At 40.4% G+C, this 24,277-nt stretch overlaps 1 protein-coding gene across 1 annotated transcript in view; it reads left to right on the forward strand.

The window, feature by feature from the left end:
* AFF2 (ALF transcription elongation factor 2) overlaps positions 1-23,840 on the forward strand; it is a 337,798-nt gene extending 313,958 nt beyond the window's left edge. The window contains exons 13-22 of the mRNA XM_086619910.1: positions 1,311-1,545; positions 3,475-3,614; positions 4,174-4,237; positions 7,603-7,739; positions 11,099-11,170; positions 11,532-11,625; positions 14,349-14,396; positions 14,914-14,963; positions 18,846-19,060; positions 23,575-23,840. Coding sequence (XP_086476036.1) covers positions 1,311-1,545; positions 3,475-3,614; positions 4,174-4,237; positions 7,603-7,739; positions 11,099-11,170; positions 11,532-11,625; positions 14,349-14,396; positions 14,914-14,963; positions 18,846-19,060; positions 23,575-23,696 — 1,177 coding nt within the window. The 3' untranslated portion in view covers positions 23,697-23,840. The remainder of the gene's footprint in view (positions 1-1,310; positions 1,546-3,474; positions 3,615-4,173; positions 4,238-7,602; positions 7,740-11,098; positions 11,171-11,531; positions 11,626-14,348; positions 14,397-14,913; positions 14,964-18,845; positions 19,061-23,574) is intronic.
* The last annotated feature ends 437 nt before the right edge of the window (positions 23,841-24,277 follow it).

The raw sequence follows: 24,277 nt of genomic DNA on the forward strand, positions 1-24,277 counted from the left end.
CAGTCGAATTAAAATAGTTTAGAGTAGAAGAGCTATAAAACCTGAAATATAGGGAGTTTGTTTGATTTCACTCTGTGATTTCACAGAAAGCTAAAATATTTTTGTATCACGAAATGTCCAAAGTAAGGGAATGAACAAAGCAGGTGTAGATATTGATACTGTCAGTGAAACTGCAAAAGAGGCCGGACTGAATGAGAGCGAGCTCCGGAATGAGGAGTGAGGAAACTTGTGTTGCCTTCTCCTCTTTCCCTGGTTACTTTAAGGCAAAGTAGATCTATAATTCCTGACACTGACTGAAAGTGACTGGGAATGAGACATAAATTCTTGTTGACTTAATTTGTTATTGAAATTTTAGTCAATAATCATGAAAAGTAAATGATCATGTAGTGCAATATTAGATGTCTAACAAAAGATTAAAATTCAGGTTATCTTCATTGACTGAGCTAGGACAGTACCTAAAATAAAAATCTATGAGTAGATTAACATGTTAAACAGTCAGTGAGATGTTAGGTTTTGGTTTTTTTCTTTTTTGATGGATTTGAGGGTAGAAAGGTCTAGCAGGTTTTTTTCTTTTTACTGTGTATCACAGCTGCCATTTCTAGCCAGCTAACAATTTCTGTACATAAAACAGACAATAGATTATCATATTACTTGAGCTTTCATGTCAAAACCACATTCATTTTCTGAATCACGTTCAATTCATCAACCAATATTTGCTCAAGGGCTTTTGCCAGCTACAATGTATCATTTTAATATAGTGTTGAACATTGGTTTTATTCTAGAGGTCAAATAATTATTATCTTGTTATTGTTATGGTTATCATTTTGTAGTTGTTATTATTTTTTTTTTGTTCACATGCCCTGTGCTATTATTTTTTTTTGCAAAGGTTGCTTATGTGGGCCTTAATCCACCTCTTAAAAAGATGCTTAATGTTAAACACATAAACAGTCATTCTTGATGTCAAAGGAACTAACCCTATGCATAAAAGTTTCCAGCACTTTGCTGAGTCAGAACCTCTGTGACCTCTCAAATGAAGACTGACTCAAATTAGCATTTAAATTGGGTGCAATTTGTACTAATGCACTGGAAGTCATCTTCCAAAGCAGGAGGTTTCTGCAGCCATTGAAGAGGCAGAGGTAGCTCTTCTATTTCGACTGTGCGTCCCCTTTTGACTTAGCTCCTAGGACGCAGGGACTGCAGGACACATTTGAGGGTAGAGCTGGCTTCTCGGTGAATAAAATCTAGAGTTTTGTGCTATGGAGGATTAACCAAGGTTCTTGAAATGCAACTGATTCTTATCCGTGTCCCAGGAGCAGCAGTAGCTCGGTGAAGAAGGTGGCAAAGAAAAGGGAAGAGAAGCTATTCCCTCCTCCATTGTCTCCCCTCTTGGATGAGCCCGTGCACCGGCGGCACAGCAGTGACAACAGCTCCTTCAGCCAAGAGACCAACATCACAAACGCCTCTCAGACCAGCAGCTCTTCCTCCTCTGTTTCTAAACACAGAAAGAATGAAAATAAATCCTCTTCTAACCCCAAAGGAATCTGTGTAAGTAACCAACTTCTGTTGCTGGAAGTGAACAAGATAAAATAAAATTAGCTTAGCTTTGTTCTGTTTGATTTTTTTTTCCAAGTATCTATTTTTAAATGCTTATGTAGCCCAACTCAAGAGCAGCGAGGAGCAGATCTTTGCAGAGCTGGTCATAAGCAACTCTTGCAGGTTCCATTTTTAGGTCAGCATTAGGCATCTCCTTGGTGTTGTGTATCAATCCCTGAAACACCTGGTCCCTGAGCCTCACGGGAGAGCCTTTGCAGCCACCAACTAGCTGCAATTAGTCCCTTAACTCTGTAGCTACAACACACACATTTTGCAATTAAAACTTCAAGAATTTTGGTATCCATCACCTGAATAATTACCCCAAATTCTCAGCCAGAATTAAGCGCTATAGTTATACTGAATATTGCGGCCTAAACTAAACAGATAATAAAAATCAAAAAAAAAACCCTACCTGTCTATAAGACACTCAACATGGAAATATCTTCTCTCAATTTTGCAGGCTCCCAGCAGTAAGGTTTATTTACACCTGTTGCCATGAATTACGTATATATGCTTTTAGATACCGTGTAAATAGTTTTTTTTTTTCTCTCCAAAAAATATTCTGTTGGGGCCATCTCCCTGTCAAATGTTTTCAAATAGACAATTCTTTCTTGCTTGCTTTTTACCAGATTCAGATGTTGTTTTATGGAAAATACATGAAAAAGAGCCAAAACTAGAAGCTGCATACCAAATTCACTAAAAAAAAAAAGTAAAATTTCACATCAGTTTATCATCCTCGTTTAGATTAAACAGGGAAACTTCAGGGGTTTGGCCCATTTTAGGAAACAGTCGTCCCTCTAGAGTTTCAAACATATCGTTAGTATCAAACTATATCTCAGTATTACTGTCGAAATTAAAAGGCAAGAAGGAAATTCTGCCACAGAAAAGAACATGCATAGCCCCATTTTTCACAGTTCGCCGCTTTGTGAGAGGTTGTTACCCTGCACGGTCATAGTAAAACTCACAAGTTGCATTGGATCATAGGTGACAAATCCCTTCACCTTATTCATTCATCCCTGTTGCTTTCTGATATCATCGTGTCACTTCAAGCTGCGAGAGTAATACACACACCTTCAACTGAAATCAATGCCAAAATGAACTGCATATGTCAGCAAATAAACAATGCCATGTAAACAGCAGGGCCACTTCCTCTCACTCCCAGCATCTCTAGTCAGATTTATCCTTGGTTTATCTATTATCCTGATACATGAAATATTTGTTTTCTAAAAGATGTTAGACTTCTTTCCCCAGTTCATTGGTTCAACTGTAATTCAGTTGATCTGGTTGTGGACCTAGCTTGCAAGTTGCAATTGCCTGATTTAAATGCTTCTGTTATGCTGCTGGTTTTAATCAATGCAAAGTCACAACTCCTGACTTCTGCTTTCCATTCTTCTCTCTGTTGTGTGTAGCAAAGGTGAGGAAACCATTCCTTGCTGAAATCTGAGCAGGCTTTCCAGACACCTTACAGTTAACTAATAATATAGAAAAAAGGTTGCATTAATGTGATACACCTTGAATGAAATTGAGTCTAAATCCAGCCCTTCTACATTAAATATCCCCACCCTTGCTTTAACCGGTGTCTCTAGTCAGTAACACTGTGGTATCCAGGCTGACTTCACCTACAAGTGTAAGTTAATAAGTTCAGGTGAGGAGTCAGAGGTAGAGTCATATTGCCTAATTAATCCAATAGGCTTGTGTTATAAAGGATGGAAGGGTGGTTCTGTAGGTAACCTGGGTGTAGTTGGTTATTTACAAGTGCTACTTTGTGCCCTAGCCTTTTGTTTGTTGGGTTTTTTTTGAGGGGGTAGATATGAGCGCTTATATTGTCGGAAGGTGTTTGTTTGGACTATGAAGAGTTAATAACAGTCCTTTTTTTTCTAGGAGGAAGAATCTCACAACACACCAACAGCCAACACTCTTCTTGACACCAGTCATCTAGAAACAGACATCTGGTCTACAATGCCAACGCTTTCCAATGGGAATTCTGAGCCCAGAAGACCCAAAATAACATTTGATGATGTGTAGGTATTATTGTATCTCTGTGCTAGCTGCGTGCTATGTCGTTGGGATTTTCATGCAAGCAGAGCTCCCAGTGAAAAAGAGTATCTTTGATTGTAACAATGGCATTGGGCACCTGTGTGGATAGTGCTGCACAAAGGCACACACAGTTTTAATCTTTACAAATGAACTGTTGTCACTGATTAATGAAGACTCTGTTGATAAATGTTTTCAGATCATGAATGTTGGTTCATGGTAATTCTTCTTCATTTTTTTATTTTAGCTCCTCTAATGGAAACTTCTTATACTTAATTAATTTAAAATATTTTTCCTTTTCCTCTGTTCAGCACATATTAATGGGTCCTTTGGGTGGCCAGTTTCTACAGCTAGTTATTTTATATTCTGGTCACCCATCATATCTTTGCATACGGCTGATTCAGATTAATATCGGGTTAAGATTTAAAGAGATAAGTAGGTGTATATGTCAAAATTGTTCTTGGAAGCAGTCAGCAATTTTCTCAAACAATGTTTGTCCAACTGTGTGAAAACAAAGACCTGAAATAATTGATTTTGTCTCTTTAGGCTTCACAACGCTGATTATTACATGCAAGAGGCGAAGAAGCTAAAGCATAAAGCAGATGCATTGGTAGGTTATCACAGCGTTTCTTTGTCTCTTTCCACTGTGGAGCTGGATGTTACAACAATGTACTCTCTGAATGTCATCTAAAGCCTCTGAAACCAAGAGGAACCCTGCTATTGACTAAAGCTTTGATTCAGATTGTACTCCGTAAACACGCTGTCTGCAAGTCAAACCCTGAGCACCATTCCTAGCCTTTAACAATTCGCTCCCCAAAAAAGAAGCTCCTTATAATAGCTGGTATCTTTTCTGAGGAGGAGCAACAGTCATGCTGTTTATGAAGGATGTAAGATAATTTCATGAACTATGATATGTATTTGAAATTTGTTTTCCTATTCACTTTGAGCCTAAAACTAAAGTGTTGAAATATTCCGTAACAGAAAGTTAAGAAAGGCAAATCACCCTCCACCCCATTACCATGTGGTAAAACTGTTTGATATTTCCAATCCAATTGTATAAAATTTGCAACAATTGCTTTTTAAATAGTACATTCATTTTTATTGCATGCTTTTAGGCTGGTAAATAAAGACTCAACACACTTCTTCCCAAAAAATCTTGCAATGAGATAGTTCAATGCTGGGAAAACTTTTTTCCTCATTTTACCCTAGATGAAATTCCAATAAGATTGACCTAATTTTGCAAAGTGTTTTGATTTTGATGAAACTACTTAATCTAGCAGGTTATACTCTGTCATAGTTTGTTCCAGCCAAGCTATTGCTGGCACCGAAGTGCCTTTAGTGGCCGTTGGCTTTATCAGTTCGGACTTTGCTCCTGTGTGCTACAGAGAGTGCAACAGCAGCTCATTTAGGCAGGCTTAGTGGAACTGGACTCCTCTACTTGTATGAACTAAGATGTCTGAAATGGAGTATGGCTGCTCACTTTGCCCCTCAAAATCACAATTGAAAAAGAACTGGGTGATTATTCACCTCTCACTTTATTATTCGTGGGTTTTTTGCGTGAACATTATATCATTCCACCTCAGAGATTTTGTGCTTGGAAATAAGTGTTTGTCCAAAAAAACACTCCAAAACAATCACATGCTGTGTTTTTTAAAAAAAAAAAAACAAAAATTAAAAAAAGGCTCTCGTTCTGCTGTTGGTGAGCTGAAGGAGAGTTGACATGTCAAGCTGTTTGTTTCAGCTCTCCGGGCTCCCTTTTGACTTGGGGCACGGTGTCACCAAGTGTTTTCTGTGCGCGGCGGGTTCAGGTTTTTGCAGCCCGCCGTGTCTGGCGGTAAGTTCGCAGGCGTCGCTCCCGACCTGCCCATTTTCCGGTGGCCTGCACTGATTCCTGCAGCCCGACTCCACGGAGCGTGTTCAGCCCGAGCCCCGACATCTGCACGCGGGGAGGGCTGGCAGAAGCAGCCTGACAACACCTCCCTCAGCTGATGGACCTTTGCAGAAAATACACACGGTTCTGGCACAGGGATGCCCGCGCCACACTGGCAAATATTTACAGGCTCGAGTTCCCGGTGATCGCAACACGCTGTGTCAATCCACTTCCCTTCACAGCTGATTCACTCCGAAAGCGTTGACCTGTCTCCCGTCCTCCTACCTCTGACTATGCCTTGCGGAGTCCGGGGTGTTTCTCAAGCAGAACTAAGAGGAGCAGGCGCAGCACATCGCGCTGCTGCCCGCAGGCAGCCCTTGCCTGTCGCATGCGGTTTGACACCCCAAGTGCTCTGATGGGAATGTGAGGCCTTCCGCTACGATACAACTTGTTGGCAGACATAAATACCCATGAACAAAGTATCTGCTTTTCCTTTCCGCTATTTAGGTCTCAACATTTTTTTTCCACCCAATACAGCTGCACACAAATTATCTCCATGTAACACATTTGCTGTGCAGTCCCGTAGTGTTAGTTGTCCTATGGAAACAATTGCTTCTGGTTACTTGGTGCTGACATGACAAAGCACACGCAGCATCGAAAGATGTGTTGCAGTGGCTGGGAAGATAATGCATGAGACCTCAAAATGTGTCAGCAAATGTTAATGAGGTTTGTGGAAGTACTGTTCCTGAGCTTGTAGGGCAAATAGATTTCTGGTGGAGGGCAGGGTATTTTGTGTCTTATGGGAGCGACCCCATGAAAACCTGTCCTTGTCTGGGATGGCAGTAAGGAATCAACTAGTTTGGGTGGGCCTGCAGTGACAATTGACTGTACTATATGGAAGAGATCTTGGAGACCTTGCTCTGTTCTCGGCTGTGCTGTGATGAGCTGGAGTAATTCCACCTACTACACTAGAGTCAGAGTGGAGCAAAGGGCAGGATCCGATTCCATTTCTGGCTCAAACTGTGTGTCTATACTAAATCTGCTTGCAGCCAAATTCTTTTTTTTCTACCAGAAAAAGTCATCTTTGGATGAGAATATGCTGAGAAGTGGCCATTGGAATAGAGAGAAAACGTTTATAAATGTTTCCTCTTTTGTGATCGTTTAAGTAACGCCTATCAGTTATACAAAGGCTTTGTACATAATCAACGCACAAGAGCAGAACTTGAAATTCAAGGTGTGCAGAGGGAAGCAGTTACAAGGATTGCTTAGAAGTAGCCACAAAGGCAAATATACTGTCACCTTGGACCAACACTAAATGTTCTGCTTAATATGTTGCTAGGATAGGCTTCCATTCTGTGAATGGAAAACACATGCAGATGCATCAAAAATATTTTGATAGAGACATACAAAGAAATTTTAAAATTATTTAAAGTATATTGGATCTCTTGTATCAAATGCCACATTAGTAGAATTCTTATACCCAGCTATCAAAAATTGAAAATGTTAAATACTATTATAAAATACTTACTATAAAAATGTCATATATAATATTCATTACACATAAAAAAAGAAATCAGTATGTCTAAGTCAGTTTAATCACAACCATTACGAGGGCTAAAACCTTTGCAATAAAACCCTAGTAAAATAAAATATTTAGCAGTGCTATATTTTCTCCTTTTTTTTCTTGCTCTTTCAGTCATCGCATAAGTGATGAGATTTTTTTTTTTGGTCAACAGTTAACACAGAATGTGACGTCTGACAGATGCAGTTGTTACTTAACCCTTGCATAGTGACATTCAAACTTAGTTCATATATGGAGGAGCAATACAGAGCTGCTCAAACACGCTTAGTGTCCCTCATTGCCTGGGTAGTTCCGTGCATGTCAACAGACATACATTGGCTTTCCTCTGTCGAGCATCTGGCCGTACACTACCTGAAAAGATTTGGTGAAAACGTAAACCCTGCCTTAATTACTGTGTGAATTCATTCTTAACTACCGGCGTCACTTTGCTTTCATCCTAATGCTAGTGTTGCTTTATATTATAATCTGTCTACCTAGAAATTAAAGCTGAAGGATTTTCTTGACGGTGTCATTCCCATTTCAGCTGGAGAAGTTCGGCAAAGCAGTGAATTATGCTGATGCTGCCCTCTCCTTCATCGAGTGTGGGAATGCTATGGAGCGAGATCCATTAGAAGCTAAATCTCCATACACCATGTACTCAGAAACTGTGGAACTCATCAGGTTAATGTCCTTTCTGTGATCATTTTCATAATCTCATTTCAGTCATAATTAGAACCTGCTATGTTTTAAAAAATACCATTTCAATGTATTAATGATTTGTCCAAGGCATCTTCATCTCAGAAGTCATCATAATTAGTTCTTGCCATTTTATTAATGTCATGGAAAACTTATAATTGATGGACACTGCTTTTATAAATTATCCCCTTTAGAGGTTATAATGTGAGTGTTATAATTTGCAATATTCATAAAATTAAAATTGAAATGTAGTGGGTGGAAGTAAAGTATAGTAATTTCACTGTTTGGCAATGACACTTGTCTTTTAAAAGGTGTAGTTTTATAATTCAAAACATTAAAGTGAGTCTGTCAGGATTTCTATTACAAACCCTGGTTTTAGAGGTTTATAACTTGGCTGTTAAAAAAAAAAAAAAAAAGGCAGCTGAAACTTGGCACATAAGATCATAGCCAGAGAGGAAGCTTTCCACATGTATTGTATTAAAAAAGTATATTTTTTAATGTTAAAAGAATGTGAACCGGCTGAACTAGTTTTAATACAGTTTTGTAGACTCGTAGACTCGAATATGGATGAGAGCAGCTTTACTTACTAATAAAAAGTCTGAATTATTATTTTAAAATCTGCTACTGTTCCCTATAGTTGTTTCATAGTGTTGGCTCCATAGATATAATGGTCTCCTGAGTAACTAAGGGTTTGTTTGCTTTACTTGGGCAAATTATCAAAGTGAAATCAAGCAGGATTAAATTTACCTGTAAGTAGAACAACAGGATTTTTCCTCTTCACTGTGACGCACTTTTGCTTTCCCCAGTGTATGCTGGGAATATCACCATTAATGTCAGGGTAATTACTGGCAGTTTACACAAGAGAAAGAAAAGGAGGCAAATCAGGTCCTAAATGTTTGAGTTTTAATATGACAAAGGTGTTTTTTTAATGTGCAGGATTTTAACATGCCAGATTAGCTATTAGGGACTGCCAAAAATAATGCGTGTTTTACATTTTGAATAAGTAGGTATTTACATAATAAAATGCATCAAATCTTAAGACGGTCTTACTCTCTAGTAAATAATATGCCTGTTAAATATTTAAAAACATGTTTTTACATTCCACACATTTTACTTCCACACTTAGAGAAGAAAATCTAAAGAGATTACTCAACAAAAAAACAATGCTCACTCAACACTTAGAATCCAAGTTACACCCTCGAGAGCAGAGAGTAAAGGAGTCGCCTACCTCTGCTCCACTGTGCTGAAACTTTTCCTGCACCCTGACAGTACTTTGTGTCTTGAACACTACAACTACAGTTGTATGGCAGGATAAATTGTATTTAAAGAAATATTCTTTAAAGAACTTAGTGCTCCTTCATAGGAACCCACATTTATTTTTTAAGAAAACCACATGGCACAGTTTATGGTATTGTTCCTCAGTCCAGCAGACTGCTCAGAAGCAGATGGACCAAAAATCTTCATTCATTCAAGAGCCACAACACATGCACCAGTTAACTCAGAGAATGGCAGCCCTGGGAGTAGCTCACAAATGGGTGATACCTGCAGCTCCCCTCCACCCTGCGGTGCTGGTGCTGGATGGAGTCAGCTGAGTGTTACTGCATCCTGGAGCAACTGGCGCTCATCAGCATACACAGCCCCACTGCCTTGCGTGTCCTGGCAGCTCCTGTATCAGCACAGTCCTGCCACAGGCTACATTATAGATAGACCTTGGCATGGAAGCAGCACCTGAACTGCTTTTGGATTGCTTTTTGAACTACTTTTGGCTATGGAAGAATCTGGAGGATTTTGTTGTAGTATATCTCCAATTTCTAAATAGCTAAAGTCAAGAGAGATTAATTCCACCACCTGCCATCAAACGCTTAACTTACCAGCTCTTGTATGCAGCATCTTGTAGGCAGCCAGTGAGAGACTTATTTGCCCGCTTAATTGCTGTTGGTGGTCAGACATGGAAAAGAGGTGATTGCCCAGGTGAGCAGCAGGCTGGTACAGGTTCAGTATAACTCCATGGACAAATGCACAATTCTTCTGGGCTACAGTGGGTGTTGAATGTACAAACCATGTATGCGGCTGTGCACACACATTTTCTCAATGTGGCTTCTAATGTTAACCTAGATTTTTACTGTGAGTTGAGAAATAGGAGATTTTTCTCACTTATACTCCTCCCTTCATCAGAGGCACCATTTTCCCCTTTCACATAAGCTGTGTCTGCCTCGAGTATCTGCATCAGACACCTATTTGTGAAAGCAACTGGAGCATCAAAGAGACTGGGAGTATCAGATCTGACTGTCAAAGGTGTTTTAAGTTAACAGTGTTGCCGAAATGCCTAACGTAACCCTGAAAATCCCAAAGAGACATGTATCTTTGTGTCTGATCAGATTCATTCGGTACTGGAACAGCAGTACCAAAAAGCAGGTGAGACAGAACATAAAGGAAGCACATCAGGTGGTGTGCTACAGCTGCAAACTGGAGGCTGATGATGAGGGTGGTGGGAGGAAGGCAGAGCGAGAGCAGCACTGCCTGCTTGCACTCCATTACCTCCTTGTAAATGAGAACTCATCAAGACTGCCTGGATACCTTAAAACTTTCTTACGCAACGCTGAACCCTATTACTTATTCTAACACAAGTACCTGTGAAATTGCATTAGGGCTCAGAACAATGATTTTATGCTATGAATTGATTTTCAAGAGACTAAATGCATGGAATGGAGTGTGCTCAGTTAAAGAAAAAAAAAAGAGAGAGGAGGTAGGAATACTCAGTCTTTGATCATTCAAATGCTGGACAGCAGCAATTAAAGAGAGGGAAGACCATGTACACAAGATTCATAAATTAACGGACCCAAGAATTTTAAAAGCTGTGAACGTGACCTTTCCTGTATTTAAAACCGTTTTCTATATAAAATATATTAAAAGCTTTGAAGAAGCATTTATGAGAAGGATTTTGAAGGTATTATTCAAGCCCAAAGTATTAGATGTAAAACCTTGTTATATATTACTCGACTCTTCAGTACCTATAAGGCTGAGATCTTATGTTTCTGTCCAAGTCATCACAAATGTTTGCAGGACTCAGCCTAGATGGCTGGATATAATATCATTAATATGCCCGAGAACAGTTCACCTCATTGGCCCAGAAAATGGGTTGGTGATTTACTTTAGCCCTCCGGATTTTAAGTGGTGCTTTCTGTTGAATTTTACATTGATCTCATCGTTACGGAACAACGTGACCATCACCTGTTGCAGTCGGAGAAGAATATCTAGGTGTGGCTGTTATATTTCAGAGTGTCATTAATATTCCTGGAAACATATTAACTCTCAGTTTCTTCTCTGCTCACCTTTCTGACAAGGTATGCAATGAGACTCAAGAATTTCACAGGCTCTTCTGCCACGGAAGGGGACAAGAAATTAGCAGTTTTATGGTAAGTCCCATTGCGACAATGAGAGAAGCAGCTAAAATCTTAAGGAGGACTTTAAAAGTACTGAATTACTTAAGCAGCTTACAGAAGATCATTATTCTTGTTTTCCATTAAACTATTAAAGGATAACTAATGGATTTCTTCAGCAGCTGACTAAACATTTATTCTTCTAATTTATACTCTTATCAAGATGGGATTTTAATGCTTTTGACCATTTTTTTTTTCTTTCTCCAATTGCTTGTGTTTCAAAATCTAACCTTAGAACAGAAACTGCAAAATATAGGTCAGCATTTTTTTTTTTTTTTACAGTTTATAGGTTTCATTAAGCAATGGAATTAACATAATCCTTTCCTAATTACCACAGCTACCGATGCTTATCACTTCTCTACTTGAGAATGTTTAAACTAAAGAAGGACCATGCTATGAAGTACTCCAGATCTCTGATGGAATATTTTAAGGTAATCTTTATTCTGTTTAATTTATTGATATGAAATGAAATTCATACCAGCACTGACAGCTCTCACAAGTACAACTGCATGACTTAAAGTTCCACATTTAACCTCTCCTCTGGGAAATGCAGGCAGAATGGCTGCCAAGGAGTGAGGACAGAAGTGATTTGGGGGATTTTTGGATTAGTCACTTGATTCAAAGGACCATACTCAGTAATTCTACTAAAATAACATTATTCTCAACACCATGTAATGTTTATGCAAGTTTCTGTAAAGGAAACTGATTATTTCAAGATTTCAATGTGCAAGTGATTATGAACTGACCGCCAACGAACCATGATAAAGCAATTATTTAGGCTTTATTTAGTTAAATTTAGATTATAAATTCAGTGAAATTTGCTGAAGCTTACTGCAAACTCAGAGATTTCTCCTTTGATTTCTGTGGAACTTCAGATTGCCTTGTCTACATCTTGAAAGTTTACCTTGAATCAGCTGGAGATCAGCTAATTGTCATGATTTGGTGATGGTAAATGCTGTTTATCCAGTGTAAGAATGACAAGTCCTCACTATTCCTAAATTAAGAGAGAAACAGAATCTTTCTTCAGCTCTGCCAAGGTTTCGATGTTTGTGTTTTACTAATTAATGCTGTTTGAAGCATACATTAATTCTTGTACTTTATTACTACATACTATTCTATAATTATGTAATTATACTGGTTTGTCAGCCCATCAGTCTTTTTTTGTTGATCTTTTCAGCCTCTATGAATTTGTTCCAGGGTTTGACATATTAGTACTGCAAACCAGTAAAACTTTTAATACTGCAGTTTTAATCTTTTCATGTAAATGGTACTAAAAAGGTCCTTCTGCTGTAAAACTCCAGTACTATCATGCTAGCAATCACCACTTAGTCCTGACTTCACTGGTGTCCTTTGTGTATGTGTGTGTGTGTACCTCTATAACTTCAGTAATGTAACTCCTGATCTTCTGCTTAAATTGAGGCTCTCTTGAAGTCATTAGGAGTGCCTCTCTTGTACTTATGGAGTTTTCAGTCAGCGATTTGCACAGCAAATTAAATTTGAACTAGACACATTTATACCCTTTTAGCATCTTCATGAAATGTATTCCATCCTCTTCAGATTTTGTCCAGGATGAGTGTAAGTTGCCTCTTAAAAAAGGTTATTAGACAAATCATCTGATAAATTTTTTCTGCAGAAAGTAATGATTTCTTTTTAAAAAAGAATGGAGCAGGGGAGATTCTCTCTTCCCTTAAAGCCACTTTACTGTCTCTAGCTGTGCAAATAGGTACAATGAAGAACGTATTACTACTCCCAGTATAAGACCATTTTACTACATCGGCACAGAGAAAATGTCTTTTAACATAAATGAAAATAAGAGGGGAAAAAAATTAAAACACAATGAAATAGACGAATCGGGAGTGCTGGTTTTAGGCCTTTGAGTCGAAGCTGAGTATTTCAGCTGATGTTACTGTGTGTGTGCTATGGGCACTGTAACTCATTTGCTAGAAATAGTGTTTCAGGGCATATAGATTATATGTTCAGGATCTTTTTGTAGTAGGAGGAGAAAAGAAAAAAATGGGGGCTATTAACTGCTTACTAGTTTTGTATTGCTGCACAATGTTCTCTGTGTTCACTAGCGAGAATCTGTAACACAAATGAAATAGATTAGCTATTTGAATAGAGGAGTTATTCAAAATTTTGCACAATTTTAACTGTGAAAAGCAGCCCACTGTTTACAGCAGAGCTGGAGCGGATTTTTTAGTAGAATTGTTTTTCATGGTTTTCCTCACAAATGTCACTTTGTCCAAATTGAAACCATTTGTGGAGAGAACGGGTTCTGATTAATTTCCAATTAAAAGTTTCAAATTGGTATTTTTGACATTTCAAAACAGAAAATAACCGTTTAATTATAAAAGTAGTTTTGAAATTTGGAGACAACTTGGAGTAAAAGACAACTAAAATAATAAATTTTTTAAATGGAAATCAAACTTTTTAAGATTAGCAAATGTGACATCCTTTCATGCATTTCACCTAAAAGTTTGAGGAAGATTTTTATGTTTTTGAAAATGTGTTGGCGAAAATATTTCAAATATTTTCATTGTCACGTAACTACCTTCAATCAAGATCTAGTCTTAATCTTGACAGATCTAGTATTTGTCTCCAAATACTGTCAGGAACAATCAAATATACACACCAGATAGGCTCTGTACTGCGAAGCACTCCATTTCGTGCTCACATCTTTAATGAGACACAGTGGCACGCTGCATAGCAACATACAGGCAAGGCCAGTATCATGGTTTGGGCAGTGTTTTCTGCTTTGGTCACTCCTGTTTGGAAAGTTTAGCTGTGTTCTAGAGGTCAAGGGTAGGATTTTGCTCCCAGAGTCTGCTGCGTGACCTTGGGCTGTGCCCCGGACTGCTCTGTTCTCCACTGAGTCTCTGTGCCCCGCATGCAAAATAGCAATTACAGTAACCAGATGAATCTTGTAACAATGATGGTAATACTTTGCAGAGAACTTGTAAAATTTGATTCAATTGTCACTGTGCATGCTGACTTCTTTGCAAGGGAGCTCAGAATGATTGTTTTCAGAAAGCACACATAGATAGCTTCAGCCTTGATAATACCACTTTTTATGGCAACTAAGATGATACCACCCAGTCTGAGCAAGACTGGAAAAATTTAGGCTTTACTGTTGCTGGCCAATCTTTATGTACAGGGTTGTACAAGGTGCTACATAGACATGAAAGGCAGAATGAGTAAGCAGGTAAAGGTAAAGAAAGTTAATTTGTGCAAATAAAATACATTAAAACAAGAGCATTCCAGCAGATCCTTACTAGAAGTTTTATTTCTCCTACTATCTGAATCCCAAGCCACCTCACCTGGCAACTTAGGAGGGATTAATTTTGTTAAGGCATCAAGCCCAATTCTTTTTGTTTCTTATTAAAAGATTGTAGGTCCCCCTAAAGATGAGAAGTCATTTACATTCTGAAGAACTTACTTTGTAGAGTAAATTTCAGTGGTAATTAAATCACTTCTTTGTGAACTACGTCTGCTTTTGCTGGAACTTTACTGTATTCCTTCTTTCATCAAGTGACGTTCAAGCTACTGATTGGAACACACCAATCATCCACTTGCCATTTGATTATGGGATTGAGGTGCAGAGCTGTTCTGCTACATGTGCTGTAGCTCTTGGCAACGAAAACAGGGAGTGTTGAGCCTTGTGTCATCAGTGTTCATGTACTTGCATCGCCTTTATTTACGTTTTGGTTTTGTACTTACAGAACTCTTCAAAAGCCTCACAGGCCCCCTCACCTTGGGGTGGCAATGGAAAGTGAGTATTTTCTGCTGAGTACTTCTGTCTGGGAACAAGTGGTTCCAAGAGGGGGGGGAAATGTTTTGGTGCCTCTGAAGGCAAAGGGCAGGCCATGACTCAGTGGTTTGGAAGCTGCAGGTATGTTTCAAATATGTAGCAAGTAGAAAGTGTTCTTCTGGACTGCAGAATTGGTCTTACAGCTGCCTTGGGCTTGTGGGAGTGAGGGGCTCCCACTAGGCTAAATCAGGTACCTATGTGAGCCATCCAGTGTGGGTGGTAAAGAAGAGCTGAAACACACCTTCACCTTTGTGCAAAGCCTCCTTAAGTCTAAAATCAGCCATGGTGGGCCTGTGCTGAATTCTTTGACAGCTTGCATCTCAAGCCAAATGAAGGCCATAAAAATATCTGTTGATTAGCTAGCAAGTACCATGTCGTTTCAGGAAGCCAAAGTAAACTTAACCTTCATTGCAATGATTTTTCAATGATTCGTTCAGTAATGAAAGACCAATGAATATTTCATTGATATATGGTAAGTGCTGTTTAATAAAACTGAAGGCGTAATAGTGGTGAAAATGTGAAGGCACTTAGTCAACCAGTAATCAGTGGGTTTATACTAACGTTAAAACACCTTCGCCTCAGATATGGAGTCAGGGTAATGCAGTTAGGATCTGCTGTTCAATGAAGGTGCAGTGCTGCTGCAACCCTGCCTTCATCGTGCAACGTCTGTTGCCACCTGACACATTTCTCCTGCTCCTTTCTCCTGGCCACGCATGCAGATACAGGTAAAGCAAAGGTGAAGGACTTTACCTTTCTTTCCTTCTTTATGTGAGTAGGCTGAATTCTAGGTGAAAATTGTAATTGTTAATGGACTCTTTCTGGTGGTTCATAAGAAATGACTACTAGACACTCCTGAGGAACCAAATAAGGAAACAAAGTAATAAAACTATAGAAGGAATTGGAATTTGGCACACAAAAAAATGACGTTTTAAAACAGGCTTTGTCCTGAATCAGAGCAACAGCAAAAATGACAACATTTTGCTTAAAGGAAAATATTGTCTTAGATAATTCAAAATATTTTGGGGTGTGTGTATATAAACACACACAAAATACACAAAAATATTAAAGATATTTAAGTGTAGATTATAACACAAACTAAAGTGATGAAATACAAAATCACTTTCAACAGAAACTGAAAAGATATTTTGACATTGGAAAAACAACTATTAATTTAAATTATTCAATATATGCCAGTTTTTCAAGGCATTTAAATGTCAGTGAACCCTTGTATTGCAATAAAAATACCAGAAGGTTTACATAAAGTTTTAGTGCCAAAATAGACCACTGGAGCACTACACCTCTTTTGTTCCTTAAGGAAGTGGCTTATACCTAAAAAATTCATGAAATGGAAGTTACTCTTTTATTCCCGTCCTATAATAGAACCCTAGGAAGTGTGTGCTCTGCAGGTGGTGACATCTCCCTTGCTATTTAAAGGTGCTGATTAGGTGCCCAGGATTTAGAATCAGTGGGTTTTGACTAGAGGAGAAAATTCTGGTCCAGCCACCACGTAGGCAGCCAAAACCCAGTGTGCAGGTCAAATTCACTTCTAACGTAACACTCAGCTGGTCGGTCTCCTCCCACCAACTTTGGAGATAAGGAAGTAAAGCTCTGCAGGTGCACGTCTCTCTCTTTTATTCAGAGAAGGAAGCACTTGATGTGTAAGAACAACTGAATATTACAAGGCTTTGTTATAACTGTCACCCAACACCTGTGACCCAGCACACAAAGACCACAGTCCACACTTAGGTCTTCTGTCCCCTCTGTCTGGAGTCTCGGAAGAAAAGCTCTCCAGCTGGCTCAGAGTTGCGCGTATCTCAGGTATCTCCTGATGGCCCCAAGGATCATCACAGGCCTGGTGCTGCCACTGGCAGCATGTGCTCTGCCTTCCCCTGAGCTACTCGCTCTCCCGTGTCCTCTTATTCCCCTGTAAATTTGTACCAGATGGGAAGAGAAGTCGCACACCACAGAGGAGACACCAAACACTGTCAGGGTATGGCACCACTGGAGATGGATCAGCAGCCTGGTTCAGAATGGGGAGACAGCAGGGTATTCTTAAATCTTTTTTCAAACAAAGCGAAACTCAGTCATTGCTACAAAGCGTAGTCTGCTTGGGACCTCAAGCCATCAAAAATCTCAGCTTGGCTTGCCTGAATTTCTGGCCACTTTTGTTTCAAAGGGTTGTGAACCTCTACAAACTTGGCCTGAGTTCCAGGCTGGCAATGAAACAAATTTTCCCTGGTTTCATTACAGAAATGTTTCCCACCTCTAGCGACAGAAAGCACAAAATAGAGAGATTTAATAGACTCACCACAGTAATAATGGCTGTGCACAACAGGGTAAATCCAATGAACAATGTGCTTTATTTGGCAGAAGTGCGTCAGCTTGTTGTAAGTGGCTCTAACAAAATACTCCTGGTCTCCTCAGATACTTATGATTTTTAACTGCTCCCAGACCTAATTGAGTAGAGTTCAGCTCTTCTGTGCATTAAAGACACTGTGGTGTGTCAAGTAACCAGGATGTTTTGAGACTTAAAAATAAAACGTTTGTGCCGTAGGATATGCTTAAACTATAACACATAAGCCGTGTAAAAAGCTAGTAGCTGCTGAAGTAACGGGGTCTCTAGCTCTGGAAAAAGAATGTATCACAGGAGCCTGTTGTTGAGCACAGGGCACTGCTGGAAGATCTGCAGCAAAAGCTGTTGCCATAAAGGCTTTTCAGCCCGAGGCTGTGCCGTGGTGGCCATCTGTCCTACGGTGCAGCAGGTTGGTGCCCACACTTCATGCTCAGGGACACCTAGAGTGGCTTGTAAAGCCAAGAGGAGGAGCCTTTGTAGCCTGGGGTGTGGATCAGGCCCATGGTGAGGCTGAGTGAGCTCGATGCTGTGGCACAGCGTGGGGCATCAGTGGCCACCTGTCAAGAGCGGGGTGGAACATCCCCGTCCGGAGAGTTTGGGTGTCTTTGCTTCACGCAGAGCGTGCCAGGAGCGTCTCGGCCCTGCATGTCGAGTATATTCCGCAGCAAATCGAATGCATTTGCTTAGGTAAGTGGTTCCAAATTGGGGTAAGAGAAGAGATTTTTGGAACCCTTAGTCTCGTTCGCTGAAACAGATTTTCAAAGAGAATCGCTGTACGTGAGCGTTCAGCGCTGCACAGCTCTAAACACGAGCTTGCTGTGCTGACCTCCGCACTGCCTGCAGCCAGCGGGTGATTCCTAATTGCTGGTGTTAGAATTAAAGGAAAATCTATATTAGAACATTAGTGCTGCACTAAGTAGGCAACTTAAAACACTGCTCTGTACAGAACCGTGCGGATGAACTGTAGGCAATTAGAAACAAATCTCCATAGCCAGTCTTCAAGAATCCTATAGAGATATTCATAATCCTACAGTACCCTCAGCTCCTAATACTGCTCTGCAGGGTGCTTTAAAGACTTGCACTTTACTTATTGCAGTGGCTGTATTTGGAGCAAACTGTCATTGTGGTTTCCACAAAATGCTTTGATAATAAGCCAATATTGCACATTGAGTGTTTTCTAACTGCCATCGCAGCTTCTGGCAGCAGGTAGAAAAATCGTTACAGCTATGAGATACTTCTTTCTCTGAAAGATTGCTCTATTTTTATGATAGATTTTTTTTTTTAAATAACAGGTTCATTTGTAAGGAGAATTAAATCCCTTTTTATTTTCAATCATTCCCAGTTTATAAGCTCTCCTTTCTCGTAAAACCAGGAGATACTACTGCACATTCTCCCCTGACTGGGGTGCAGAGTTCATTTTTCAAGTGCATCGAGGATGGCAATGAAGTGCTGTGTGTGAGGGGGCCTCACTCTCTGTTTACCTCCCGCAGGAGCACAGAAACGCCGTCACCCATGTCCCTGAGCCCGTCCCCCGTCAGCTCTGCCGGAAGCAACGCGGGCACTGCCGGCTCCTCCTCTGCGGGGACCATCACCATCCCTCAGCGCATCCACCACATGGCTGCCAGCCACGTCAACATCACCAACAATGTCCTGCGGAGCTACGAGCACTGGGACATGGCTGACAAGCTGACTAAGGAGAACAAAGGTGCCCCGCTCGGCTTCTTCCTTGTCCCCTTTGCTTCATCAGCTTCAACTTTCTTTCTGTTCTCGTAGGCGTTGTTGGGAATTGGACCCAGGACTGCCACATCGAAGAGCACAACTGTGACAGCTTGAGCAAACAGACCAAATCTGCTCGCTGGTCACTGTAGCCAATGCGTATCTTCTCTTGTCAAGCACAGAGGGGGGATGTGTGACACACGCTGAACACGGGGTTAGCAGAGCAGCTGGCAAATAATTTAGCGAACATGAGCCCCAAGTGATGAGAGCTTTTGAGTCTGCAAATTCGTTCACAGTTTCAGCTTCTCAAAGAGCACCAGGGTTATTTTCGTACTGCTCTGTCAACCGGTTTAAGGCTATTAAAATGCTAGCTAGGATAATAAGCAAACATTAGATGTTATGTTTATGCAGGGAGTCCGATTAGAAGATGTCCACTGAAAGCCATGACCTTGACTCTCCTATGGTTGGATTGCAAATCTGCTTGTTTATTCCTAACAAAGTGTAAGTCTTCACCCCAGTCATCTCAAGTTTTGGCAAAGCAGTTTGTGACTGGGCTATATCCAGTATAGTGGAATGGCTGAGATGTAACTAAAGGACAAATTTGGCCCATTATTGACCAGCCGTGAGCTTTTCCATGATAGTGTAATTATTCAGATTCCAGCTTTGGGCTTACACAAATCATTGACAAAGCTTGCATTGACACTAGAGGTGCAGAGCCTAACTGGGAAATATTCTCATTGTGAATTGGCTCATTCTCTTAAATTATACCAAGATTTCAGATGGCTGACTTTTCCTGACAAATGTGCTCACTGTATGCAGTTTGATCTTACTCCCATTAATGTCAGTGGCAAACTTCCACTGATTTAGAGAAACTAAGCTTGAGATTTATAGAGTTTTATGTCTGAATGGTGGGTCATAATGATCTATCCCTGGATGAGGAACAATAATAGAAGTTCTGTCCAGTCCTCCCCACTGCTTCTTGTCTTTGTTCACATTGGTTAATTTAGTAGCAGTGCAGTCATTTTGGATTTTTTCCATAGCTGCATCCATTTTCACAAAATGTGAAAGTGATTCCCTGTCAAATGTACTGCAGGATGTTACAGTGGGACTGCATAGAATGCTCTGATAGGAGAAAGAAATGGCGATAATCTTGTAATTAGCCCTGTGTGTTGTGCAGTTGTTAAATGTTCTACTTGGTATTGAATCAAAATAGCTCAGGCATTCAGCCAGCAGACAGAAAATGTACCCAGCCACTGCTGTTATCAGTCGTAGCGCTTGATGAGAAAAAACCTGCTGACTCTCTTTCTGCATTTTTCCCCCCTACACTCTTCTTTGTTCTCGTTTTGATTTATGATCAAATAAACCCAATTCTGCAAAGCCATATAGGAATAATCTTTATTCAGATGAGCATTCCCTTTGACTTTAGTGGGACTGGATGCATGAATAAGGATTTCTCACATGAGCAAGACGTCTAGGGTTGTATCCTGTTCTTTCATATCTTGTTTCATAAACTGCAGCTGTGTTACAGGGAATGGAAAGTTTGTGTTACTTCAAATTTCATTTAAGTATTATAAACCATTGGAGAGAGATCAGAGTTGCATACATATTATAGCATGTCTGTCTTTACATTTTGTCTGGAAAGATACCTCATGTCTAATTAAATACTCAATTTAAAGTTGCGTGCTTAAACACAATTAAACTGCATTTTGAAAAAATCATTGTGTAACAAAAAAGTATATAAGAACTGCTGTGGTACTCTGCAGGTCTTTGTCCTATAACATGATGGATTCTGTTTACAGAAGGATATATTTAAGACATTTTGACATGAGAAATATTACAGCGTTTCATGAAACCTTGCTGTAGTTATTTTAGTAGTTGTCACCTGCAACTCAACGTTCAAAGCACTTATATCTTGCTGGCTGGGACAGGACTCACCCGTTTTCCCCGTAGCTATCTCTAATCCACTTTTGCCAGCTGCACTGGCCATTGCAGTGCCCATGCTCTGGTACACTGGCATGTGGGCTGACTTAAAAGATGCCCCATGACAGCAAACAGGACAGGTCCAGACCCCGACCCTGCCTTGAGTCCCGGGTAAAGGACAGATCTCTTGGCCTCTCTCTAAGGGGTTTGGGCAGTCAATTCATCATAAAAAATGAGACTTTTTCCCTCCCCCCTTGAAATAAGGATGATCTCAAAAAACAAACAAAGAAATACAAACCCCCAAAGAAACCCACATTTAAGATAAAAAAGAATTTTCTTTTAAAAAAAACCAGATCCAGTCACTTTTTTCTTTTTCTCACTTTTTTTTTTTTGTGGTTGTCTCTCATTGTTTCTGTTGTCTTCTGAATCACAGGGAGGTGTCTTGCCCAAGAACATGTCCCTGATGAGCTAACAGGGATGGGTATAAAAATGTGGCCCTATCATTGTAGTGTCTAACAGCCTTTATGTCTGCGTCTTGCTGCTGTCATAAATGTTTCTTGTGTCATATCCATGCAGACACAAGACATTTCTTCCACATTATAGGAGCTATGCAGCCTCCCCTTGTCCACGGCTGTCAGCTCAGGTTTTGTGATCCTCTGAGTATTCCTGCACGCTCCCAGTTTGGACTTGACTCATGTCCAGCTGGCTCAGAGCGGGACACAGAAGCCTTTCTTGTCAGCCTGACAAAAGATGTGCCATTAAAATAAAAAGGCATAGCAAGAGGGAGAACAGCAGAACTGTGACCTGCCGAGCTGATCTGGTTTGAAAAGGAAAGCGGGAACGTATTGCCGTGTGCCTCGGGTTGAATTTCCCCTGGTCGGTAAAGTTTAGAGTGTGTGGGAGAATAGATGGAGTTTGTCATAAACGCTGCACCTGTGGCAGGCCAGGCTGAACTGCAGACTTCCCAAATCCAACCCATGGGCTGGTTTGTGTTGGATCACCTAGAGAGTTGTTCACCGTTTGTAAGATCAAACGCTCAGCTGACTGTACGAAATCAGATAATTTTTTAAAGCTTCCAAAGATAGAAGCACTTTACAGTAGAAAACTATCATCAGCTCTGTAGTGACAAAGGCCTGTTCTTTCACATATAAATTTAATAAATGGCTTCAGTGTTTGTAGCTTGTTCGAGAAATGTTGAACTGAAATTAGGCTTTAAGGTGAACTCTCAGTGTTTAAAGCAGTTGTTATTTATTTGAGCCTAGAATGAGATCACTAGAATACAAGCAAGACAGTGCTTTATTTCACTTCTAAATGTATTGATTTCACGCTGGAGGAGGGGAATAAAAGACAGAGGAAGGAAGATTAAAAGTAACTGCTGGCTGCAGCATCTTAACGCAACTGGTGATAGCCCTAAGCTTTCATTATGCTTGCCTCCAGCCAAATCACTTTGTGCTGTGATACTGCTGCAGCTCTCAAGCTGACCAGGGTCAGACTGTCAATACTTGGGTAGGAGACCTCAAAGCAGCACTTACTTGCTGAAGACAGTACTGATAATGATTTTGTACCTGGCATCTGCTTTCCCGAGCTGCAGCCCATACAGAGTTAGCTGGCAGAGTGCTGCGCGCTGGGTTTTAGATAGGGTGAGAATGCAAGGGCTCAGCCACCGGTTGTTGTGACTGCTGGTTGTTATCTGAGCTCTGAGGGGCTTTTAACTGAGAGCGGGCTCCCACTCACCTCAAAATAGTAGAAGTGTTGTATATGTGGGAATGCCTGTGCCTCAGGGAGCAAAAGGACAAGCTGTGGGAGAACACAGGACACAATCCAGTTCTCCATTGAAAGCAATTAGGAAAGGTCTGTTGGCCGTAACAGGATTAGTCTTTCACCCAGAGAGCATCTAACTCATGGCATAGAGTGAACTGGTGTGTTGCTTCCTAACTATGGCTCTCTGTTTAGTGACGTCCTGTTAATCCTCCCCAACACCAAGTCCCAGGGGCCTTGCCCATCTTTTCTTTCCCTTTATAGATTCCTGTGTCCTAGGTGCTATTTTCCTGCTGTATTCCCTCTCTCCTCCTTCTCCTCTCTTATCCCACACACATCCTCTGGGGCCTGTAGATGCAGCAGGATGAGCAGAGGGCCCAAACTGCTGCAATGGCAGTAACAGAAATTGGAGGGTGGGGAAAGAGCGAGCAAGGTCTTCTGCAGGATCTAGTCTAGTTCTTCATGCCCAGGAAAGAGTACAACATGGAAAACGAAATGCCACAGTTCATTGCCAACTACTTAAATCATGCAGTCAGCAAACCTAGGCTCTACAAACTGAAAGTGTCGATCATCAGAGCTAAAGGAAGATTATTGACGAATGCTCATACCATAGTGTGGTTGACTTCTGACATGGATAATCTAATTTGGTCTGTTTAAATATATTGTTGCCTTTGTTTAAATTCTTTCATACTGACCACATGCTCATGTGCACATCGTCTTGAGAACTCACTGATTGCTCTGCTGCTACTGAGTGGGAAATCATAGTAAAGCAGGTATTTCTGTACCATCGCCTGAAAAATGACTTCTGTTTCTTGTGTGTTGCAGAATTTTTTGTAGACCTGGACTCAGTGATGGGACCCTTAACACAACACAGCAGTATGACCAATCTGGTTCGTTATGTTCGCCAAGGACTCCACTGGCTCCGCATTGAGGCTCATTTGTTGTAGTGACTGCTGCCCTGTTCATAACATCCCCATTCTTCTACCTCTACCAGCGCAGAGACGATCACTGGTGGAACTCCACTCATTTCTGGAAGTTTATTCATGTAACTTCATTTTTATTGCCTTTTTTAATATCCTATCTATTGGAAGTAGAAGTCACCATAAATGGAACTTATGACTCAAGAGCAGTATGTGTTGTACCATCTAATCATTTTCGACAATTTTCTATGCCTTGTGTCTCCTGGATCCTGCCATCCTTATGTGCTTTATGGAACGGTACATTCCCTGCAGTATTGTTTTAAGTCCATGCTGCCTTCAAGTGAAAACAAAAAAGCACTTTGAGAAGATACGGATTCCTGAGAAGTAGTACAAAGCGTCTTAAATATTTGAGGGTATATATGAGAAGTCCCTTCTGAAATAAATTAGTAGAAGTTATAGCTATTCATTCAAAATCATCTTCTGAACCTGAACCAAGCTTTTCAACACTTAATTCTAGCATCGTTACCTGACACAGTACATTCCTAAGATTTCATACTTCCTATAGGCTTAATCTCTAAAAGAGAACATTGAATATCTTACAGGTACAT

Source organism: Tauraco erythrolophus, chromosome 13, assembly GCF_009769465.1.
Source record: "Tauraco erythrolophus isolate bTauEry1 chromosome 13, bTauEry1.pri, whole genome shotgun sequence".
NCBI lineage: Eukaryota > Metazoa > Chordata > Aves > Musophagiformes > Musophagidae > Tauraco > Tauraco erythrolophus.